The sequence below is a fragment of the Corticium candelabrum genome, chromosome 7, assembly GCF_963422355.1.
Source record: "Corticium candelabrum chromosome 7, ooCorCand1.1, whole genome shotgun sequence".
NCBI lineage: Eukaryota > Metazoa > Porifera > Homoscleromorpha > Homosclerophorida > Plakinidae > Corticium > Corticium candelabrum.
The window spans coordinates 1,804,745-1,813,663 of NC_085091.1; the positions used below are offsets into that span (position 1 = coordinate 1,804,745).

The window sequence follows — 8,919 nt, forward strand, 5'->3', positions numbered from 1 at the left end:
ACAGGAAGCAGCAGTTACCTTATTAACTGTAATTGATCTACAACTAAGTTTGATAATTACATAAACATATACATTATGCCCACTGTAGGTATCATCAGACATCATAACATTATAACCACATTTTACTAAGAAAAGATTCATTTCACACCATCATAACCACGTGTACTATAGCTAAGAAAAGATATATTTCACATTGAATTACAATTTCATACAAAGATTTGCAGTATACAGCTATAGTTAAGTCTGATTGATTGTCTATTGCAATTCTTTCTAAACACGATCTGCCTGTGGCCTCTACATCATCAATACAACATGTAGGCCTGAACAAATGAATCATTGTGCTAAACAAAATACATGTTGTCCTAAGTACACTGTTGCAGCTGTTGTCCTACAGTACTATAGATCGAACATGAAAAGAATAGTGACAAACAACAGACTCGATCCTTAGGCATATCAACTAAAGTGTATGTGTAGGACAAGCAGCAAACTAAACTATCCTGGTGGTAGGTACAGCAAACAACATTTCAATAGACTTGAGCAGTAAACCAAACTATCCTGGTGGTAAATACAACATTTCAGTAGATCTGCTAGGTGTCTAGTAAAAGTTGAACATAGGAGACTTGAGTGCAACTAGCAACGTGTTGTTTACAGTCACTCTATATATAGCAAAATGACAACTTCAAGACCAGAGTTCATTCCAGACACTCATTGAGAGCCTAGCAATTTTGATGCATTCTTTTATTGTTTGAGCTCAAAGCACTATTGTTCACCTGCAATCCATATCAAGTACTGAATTACATAGATTATCGCAAAATTCTTAGATCCTACGCTCATTCACTCCCCAAAAATGCCTTCCCACCTACGTCGAGATGCCACTTCTCCACCAGCGTCACCAGAAATCGAGTCCACGCCTATTTCTTTTTGCTGCGCTAGCCAGCTGTAGAGGAAATCACCGCAGAAACAGCTTCAGCCGTCTGCACGCTATGTAGCTCGTGTGCACGAGATGTATGACAGCTGATACGTATGCAAAGGTGTAGGACGCGGCCAGGAATCAATCGCCCCGCCCACTCTGCGGCCTGATTGTGATAGTGTGCTAAATTAGATCTGGTAGATAACCCAGCCTACTCAACAGATAGGTTGTCTCTTTGCTGGGGACAACCACTTGAGCCGAAGATCGCAGAGAGAGCAGAGCTTACTGCTACTTCTGACCGTCGTTAGTGCCGCTTACACACAAGGGGTGCAATGCTCTATTATTTCATTGCAGTCTTTCTGTTTTGCTTATCCTTCTTTCCCAGTGGTGAGAAAAAGCACAACTCGTGCGACACATTTGGTTCTTGTTTTTTTACATGTGCTCATTTGTGTGATCTCGTCTACCTTTCTGCAGGGCTCAGCGAGTGTCAGCTCGGTGAAGGTGGAAGTTGTGGTAAGTTGATCTGTTATATCTGCTCTAGTGGCGTCACCGTTTTTGATAATAAACAGAGCTTCGTATCTTTTCTTGCTCGTCACCGGATTGTTCGCAGTTGCTTCGCAGTATCTTGTTTCTTCACGACGGCTGACGGTTATTCCAGCTCCGCCTCAATTGTTGGTTTCTCCACAGGGTTCTAATAGCGCACACGCGACTTATAGACTTCCCGCCGAAGGCAGTATGGCAGTTGTACAGTAATACACACACGTACGCGTTATTGTATGCATGCATGGAGCATGAATATATCCCGGTGCGTTGCTTTCTAGACATTGTCACTTCAAAGGGCGATGAGGCAGCTTTCACCGCTGCTCTCAACTGCATATTTGCCGAGGAGATTCCGTGTAGACAATAATTAGAGATATACATTTCCAGAGAAAAACGTTAATTAAACGTACTATTAATGTGGTGCTAAATAGCAATTAGAAACTGGAAATCGTTCCAAGGTGATGACTGTGTCTAGTAATGTTGATTGCCAGTGACATATCTATAATGGAGCACACTTTCAGAGAACTATCTCTCTGATTGTAATTACAGATACTAATAACTAAAAATGTGAGTCATGCATTCTCTGTTCCTCCTACTCCTTATCTATCATAGTGCACTTTCAGCTGCTTATGAAACTCCCAAGAATATTTTTGGTCTTTGTGTTTGACCTTTCATACTGTAACAATTGAGAATTTTATTGTGTAATAATAATAGGGTTGTGCTTGTGTTACAGTGTGCTCTATTAATGCCAACACTTACAGGGAGGGTCAACAGTACTTTTCATATGTGGACATCAGTGATATTAATACGCAAGAAGGTGCTGATATTGTCTTCATAGTTGATGAATCCAAATCTATGTCCAAGGAGCACCGATGGCTATTAGAAGTTGCCCCAGAGTTGAATAAGCAACTGAAACAGGCAGGAATAGGTAATCGACCTGACACACCAAACCGTTTTGGGCTGACTACATTTGGTGCAAAGAATGCTGCTAGAAGTGCTGGCAAAATTATTTCAGTGGGGAATGACAACAGTCAGATGGGTAACCCTGAGGACCTGAAACGCGCAATTGAATCTCTTGTCTTGACTGGACGCATAGAGGATGGCTATCAGGGCATTAAAGCAGCGTTGACTGGATATCAGTTTCGACCTGACACAAACATTGCCAAGCAGTTCATTCTTGTCACTGATGAAAACAGGGACATTGTTGATCGTGATCTTACGATTAGTAGTATACTTCAGGACCTGCAGAATGCTAATATTACTCTGAATGCTGTTGTAAAGCAATCATTTGAGTACGAAGGACAGAAGGCATTCGGTCTGGCATCCTCAGAGGTGTATCTACAGGGAAACGACGACGATTTTAGACGTGAAGATGGTGGTGTAGCAGTAGAAGGGGGTGGAGATGGTTCCACCTATGATGATTATGTGAAACTGGCTTTAATGACTAATGGGGCTAGTTGGGATATAGAACTGCTTAGGAAAGGAGGACCAATAGCACTTTCATTTACGAAGGCTTTCATTGCAATCAAATTACGGGAAATAATTAGACAAATTCGCAGTTGTCGTCGCTGTATTTGCACTAGAGATGGTCCTGATGTCTGTGATACATATGAAGTTGATACACAACAAGACTGTATTATTCCATCAGTGCCAACACCACAGCCAACATCACAGCCAAACCTACGGAACCTAGAGCCGACTGTAGTGAGTGAAGAAGGTAAGCATATCTACAGTCATGTATGACTGTCCTTCACTGATTTGATGATATTTTGTGTAAGAATGCAGAATCAATGGAAAACGTTTGACCAGAAATGAGGCAGAGAGACGGTATGTGATTAAGCGTAATGGCACCAATGGCTCCAATGGGTATCCCACTGCAGATGTGGTTTTTGTCGTTGACGAATCTGGGTCTATGATAGAAGAGCACCAGTGGCTCAAGGAAACAATTGATAAACTTGATAAAGCTCTACAAAAAGAAGGTATCGGGGCAGCTGTGCCTAATCGGTATGGATTAGTGGGATTTGCTACCACCCCAAACATCAATGGATTCGTTCATCCACTTGGTGCTGAACCACAAGAATTGGGTTCTTCAGAACAATTTGCTGAAGCAGTCTCATTGTTAGCAACAGCAGGTCGGATAGAAGATGGATACCGTGCAATCACCACAGCTGTGAATGCTTTTCGATTTCGCACGGGTCGTGTGGCACGACAAATCATTCTTGTTACAGATGAAGACCGAGATGACAGCGAAAATGGCAATGGCACTCACATAACAAGAGGTGATATGCAGACACTTCTTAAGGACAATGGCTTCCGTATCAATGTGATAGTAAATCAAGGAATGCAGGACTCATCAGGGAATAGTGTTGTTGGTATCAATACCAAAAACATTGGTTACAAGGTAGATGTTACGGCTCCTAACGGCTACAGTTCTATACAAAATGCAAGGTTTGTGGAGGACTCTGGACATGGTTCCACTATGGATGACTATGTGATGCTGGCAACAAACACATCAGGAGCAGCATGGGACTTGAATCAACTCCGACGAGGTGGTGTATTTGCCACAGCATTCACAAACTCATTTGTAGATGCCAAAGTCAAAGAAATAGCTGATCAGCTCAAGGTATGTCAGCATTGTACATGTACAGGAACACCACTGGATCTGCAATGTAGTGATGTCCCCAATGTAACTGATGCAGATACATGCTACCGACCACATGGTATGCAGTTCATTATCTCTTGTAAATATTATAGTGTTATATGCTGATTGTGTTTGCAGTTTGTAAGGTTGGTAACGTGTATATAAATGACAATGATGAACACTGTGGATACTTCATCTTTGAGGATATCAATTCGAATGGGACAAAGCATGCTGCAGCTGATGTCTTGATCGTAGTTGACGAGTCAAGGTCCATGGTGGGTGAGCAGGAGTGGTTAAAATTTGTCATACCTGAATTAGAAGAAGCTTTAAAAGCAAAATCAGTAGGAAAAATTGTACCTAACAAATATGGACTGATTGGGTTTGCCAATGATGACGATGGAAGGCAAGACAAGCTAGGCACTGTCATAATGTTGGGTGAAAACGAGCAACATGCCATGGGATCTGCTGAACATATCCGTAATGCTATTGTTAAAAATGTGCTACGTCAGTCTGGAAGACTTGAAGATGGCTACAGTGCTATCATGAGAGGACTCGAGTCTCAAACCTTTCGACGTGATACTGCAAAGCTTATCATATTGATAACAGATGAAGACCGTGACGTCCTTGTTAACATCAGCAATAATTCGATGTATCAAGCTCTCGTTAACAGTAAGGCTAGTCTCAATGTTGTTGTCAACCAGGGCTTCCACTCAGGTGGTGCAGTCGCATTGGGTATCGATAACTCAAGTATGGCCTACTTCCTGGATGAGACAACAGGCCGACAACCTGATCGTAAATACAAGACAAAGGAAAATGGAGAACCGCTACAAGACACAGCCTATGGCACAACCGACAGTGATTACACCAGACTAGCCTTAATGACAGGTGGTGCTGCATGGGATTTGAATAGACTTAGGAAAGGAGGACAGATTGGAGATGCATTCACTAAAGCGTTTGTAGCTGTGAAGGTTGAAGAGGCATTGTCTCAATTGGAGACATGTCGTGTCTGTCGTTGTGAGGGGGGAAATCTAAGTTGTAAGTCATTTAACTTAAGCAAAGCAGACTGTAGTGTCTATTGCAGCATACGTCTTGGAAACCGTAATACACAGCTAGGTAAGCAGAATGTGTACGTCACCTGCTTTCTTTTATAGGTAGCAGAATGTGTATGTCACCTGCTCTCTTTTATAGGTGAGAAGGTACCGGATAACCTGTTAGAACAAGTAGTTCCTCTAGAAGAAGTCAGGCGTGCAGTGCGAGCAGAAGTGCTGCCTTCCAGTTTAGAAATTTGTCATGGAGACATTCCCTTAGTGACATGCAAAGGATTAGCACTAAATGATGATGACAAAGTCAAACTTCAATGGACACACAATGGACAGCCAGTTCCATCAAGGCGTCTTAGCAATGACAAACAAAAGCCAGCAAAAGAGTTGAAGGTAAAGGTGAAGACTGCAGAAGATGCTGGAGAATATGTCTGCACTGCTACAGTCAACCCTCAGTACCGTGCAGTAGCAACAGCAACAGTCAATGTGTCAGGTACTAATACAGAATCACCATTACATGAACAATGACTACCAATAAGCACCTTTTCCAGAAACGTGCCTCAATACCTGTGGCAAGTTCTTTGGGAAAGGATATGCAAGAGTTCTTAGAGGACGGTGAGTAATTCATCTCGTGCTACCTGAAAGAGTAGTAGTACAAGTTCTTTGCATTTGTCATAGATCTGCGCAAAGACATATCGAAATCAGCATGAAGATATGTCCAAATATCGTCAATTCAGGCATCCTGTACTGTTTTGAGGTAAACCATACCTCCTGTACCGACTCCCATTGTAATATGTGATTGACCAAGTGGTGAATCTGATTTTATTGAGGCTTAATGTAACACTTGTGTATAGGGAACTCGACCACAAAGCTGTTCTCAGTGCTTAGTATTGTCAGACGGATTTCTGGAACTGAGGTGATGATTGTTATCTTGATCGATTATTGCCAATTGGTAAGACTTGTTCTGTGACTGTAGGTGGCCATGCTGTCTGTCTGAACCAGCTCAAGTGTTTCAACAGCATGGAGTTGCACCTAATCAATGCCACACAATACGCTTCATCACGTATGTTGTCCATACTGTCTACCTTTAGTAAAGCCATGACGTAAACCTAAGGGTAAACATTTAGGACTGACACTGAAGCCATCCTTGAGCTGAATGGAGATCGGGAGGTTCTGTCGCTCTCTAACACATGCTGGAATGAGTTTCAACCATCAAGGCCAGTCCATCTTGGTGAGCAGTGATTTTGTTAGTTTATTCACATAAACATGTTGGAGTTGGATCTTGGGGGAGGGGGTCTCACATACCATCACCTTGGCCACAATATGCACTGCCTGCAGGTTTTGATGGGAACACCTCATAAGGGAGTAACACCTGTGGTAATCTGATCTTTTGATGATCATTGTCTCATCAGATACCTAAAATCTATGCATGTGAAATCTATGCATATGTGCACTTGACAGTGTCTCAGGGATCCTCCCACATGTTAGTAATTGGTTATATATTTGATGTAGGTGGCAGGCGTTCCACTGGAGGATATGATGGCTGTATGAGTGATATACGTGTGGACACAAAGCGAGTCTTCTTTAGTCGAGATGATCTGCCTCGTCGGGAAAGAGTCCTGGTTGCAAAACGAAAGCGTGGAATGATGCGCTGCACAAGTGACTGCTCACTATAAGGGAGACTGGTTTGGATAGTGGTAGAAATAAGGACATCATATATGCATTTAGGTAGAATTAACAATAACATGGGTGGTATGCAAGCATCAGTTGGGACATGCTATAGAACAGTCCTTATGTATATTCTTACATATACCTACCATAGTTATTCTTATGCACTGCTTCACTGCACTGTTATTAATAGTTATAGATTATTTTATCACCTTTTTCCATGTTTGTGGTTGTTATTTGTCATAACGTGTGATCACGATGTCACTCAGTGTTTGACATGCTAATCTGTCTTTGCTCCTCTGCGGCTGCTGCTGTCTCTGCCATTAGGACTTCACGGTTCTCGTATGTCCAAAATCCGTTCAGATCTGACAGAATAGATATGACTGTCTCACCCTGGCCACTGGTAATGAGATCATTTAGTGTTATGTGTAGAGGATCCTGTGGCTTCACCATATCAAATATCTCGTCTTTGATGTCTTCAAACCGAATAACTTCTTGTGCATTTACACGCATCATTTCCTGCATTGATCTGTAGAAATAGTTGAGAGCATACACATTCAAGTATCCCTTACCCTGGACATCCAATAGGCGAAAGAAGTATTGCAGTGCTTGTGGTTCTTTTTTGTTTTCCATTGCTAAAATGAAATCAAGATACGTTTTGTAGTCCATTTCTCCATCATATGTGAGACATTCTTGAAACACACGGTCAAGGAAGGCAGGTGTCAAAGTCCCAGATCCATAGACTGCCAACTCAGACTTACTGAGCATTCCATTGTGGTCTGCATCAAGGCTCAAATACTGACCATAAACACGGAGGGCAGATGGAGCAGAAAACCAGTTGTCATCCTGAGCTTCCTTTGATAATTCTTCTTCTCTTAGTTCCAACAGATCATCAAGAAACCTACAAGCTAACACATCTTGAATTTTCACTTTTCCTGTACGAAGGGGATCCAAAAAGAAAAAGAACTTTCGAACTGCAGTACACACATAGAATGAATAGAATGACCTCTCAAGGCAATCCAGTTGAGGCAATGTTGGAATTAACTCCAATATGTAGTTCTCTAAATCAGGCTCTTTCAGATAACCCAGACCTGCCACATCATACAGACTCAACCCGATGCGAGTCTGCTGAACCCAAACTTTCCTCATCACATAATTGAAGAATTTCACTATGGAGATTCGACCATATGGATCTCCAGCCATGAGTTTACAAAACACGGTCGCTTTCATGTATGGTCTACATCGTTCACTAGCTTTATCTTTCACACGTTTGAAATCAGAGTAATTAATCATCTGCACATCGCCAACTAATGGTGGAGACTGATGTTTCTCTAACAATCCCCACAGTTGCTGTAGCTCCTCGTTGTCTGCAAGGCTGGCGCTCTTTCGTTGAAGGAAAGCCGCTCGAGATTCTTCTCTCAGTTTCTGAAGTAGAAGTTGATCCTGACGAGGAGGTTTGAAGTAGAAGCGAGGGATACCGATGGTGTCATCAGACGTCGCATGGATCCCCTTCAAACGAATATACTCTTCTGTAAACAATTGGAGATCATCTTCCTTTTCTTTGCAGCTGACACTTTTCTCCGCTTGTTTTCTGACAACGTACTGTTTCAAACTTGCTACCAGACTCATGGTTATTGTCCCGGATAAGAGTAACCAGAAGTGCATGGACTCCGAGGACAACAGAATAACTAAACATTCTAATTGGTTTTGTTTACAGAATATATCAAAGCAGCAAATTTTTATAACATCTATAAGTCAATTACTCTTCCAAAGCTGACTATGCGTTTGGAAGCAAAAGTCATAATGCAACGAGATGCTGTCTTTGAGGCTCATCGCTTTTGACATGCAAACAGCAACTCATGCTAATAGAAGTCATTCGCTACACTACCAGATGTCAGTAGGACGTCCACTTGGAAGTGACACCATGTGTTGCTGCTCCATCAACAGCCTCTTGGCACAGTTGATCTCCTGAGCAATCTGCAACACACACATTCAGCAGTGCAAATGAATAGGCTTCCCACTACCATCAACTCACTTTCTTAGAAATTTTTTCTGTGTCACAGCGTACTTGTTTTGTTCTCATGCCTCGTTCAGCTTCGTTCACAACTAGCTGCAAGTAA

The 8,919-nt window shown here is 42.1% G+C and overlaps 3 protein-coding genes across 3 annotated transcripts in view; 1 reads left to right on the plus strand and 2 right to left on the minus strand.

The window, feature by feature from the left end:
• Positions 1-1,149: 1,149 nt before the first annotated feature.
• Positions 1,150-7,010, plus strand: LOC134182414 (uncharacterized). Its single transcript, XM_062649815.1, has 12 exons — positions 1,150-1,297; positions 1,385-1,423; positions 2,184-3,167; positions 3,229-4,170; positions 4,230-5,204; positions 5,280-5,624; positions 5,683-5,746; positions 5,810-5,888; positions 5,986-6,047; positions 6,108-6,194; positions 6,259-6,362; positions 6,644-7,010. The coding sequence occupies exons 1-12, from the start codon at positions 1,243-1,245 to the stop codon at positions 6,805-6,807; spliced, it is 3,900 nt and encodes a 1,299-aa protein (XP_062505799.1). The 5' UTR covers positions 1,150-1,242; the 3' UTR covers positions 6,808-7,010.
• Positions 7,011-7,055: 45 nt separating this feature from the next.
• LOC134182113 (serine/threonine-protein phosphatase 2A regulatory subunit B'' subunit gamma-like) lies at positions 7,056-8,464 on the minus strand. Its single transcript, XM_062649451.1, has one exon. The coding sequence runs from the start codon at positions 8,462-8,464 to the stop codon at positions 7,061-7,063; it is 1,404 nt and encodes a 467-aa protein (XP_062505435.1). The 3' UTR covers positions 7,056-7,060.
• A 12-nt stretch (positions 8,465-8,476) lies between these two features.
• Positions 8,477-8,919, minus strand: part of LOC134182415 (intermembrane lipid transfer protein VPS13D-like) — a 32,169-nt gene continuing 31,726 nt past the window's right edge. The window contains exons 54-55 of the mRNA XM_062649817.1: positions 8,835-8,919; positions 8,477-8,776 (exon numbers count right to left, since the gene is read on the minus strand). The exon at positions 8,835-8,919 is cut by the window's right edge and continues 192 nt beyond it. Coding sequence (XP_062505801.1) covers positions 8,684-8,776; positions 8,835-8,919 — 178 coding nt within the window. The 3' untranslated portion in view covers positions 8,477-8,683. The remainder of the gene's footprint in view (positions 8,777-8,834) is intronic.

Excerpts from the sequence above, each read along its gene's own strand:
- LOC134182414 (XM_062649815.1), top strand. The coding sequence starts at position 1,243 with ATGCTCTATTATTTCATTGCAGTCTTTCTGTTTTGCTTATCCTTCTTT. Across the intron at positions 3,168-3,228 it reads GACTGTAGTGAGTGAAGAAG|AATGCAGAATCAATGGAAAA; the intron begins GTAAGCATATCT and ends ATTTTGTGTAAG. Across the intron at positions 5,747-5,809 it reads GCAAGAGTTCTTAGAGGACG|ATCTGCGCAAAGACATATCG; the intron begins GTGAGTAATTCA and ends CATTTGTCATAG.
- LOC134182113 (XM_062649451.1), bottom strand. The coding sequence starts at position 8,464 with ATGCACTTCTGGTTACTCTTATCCGGGACAATAACCATGAGTCTGGTA.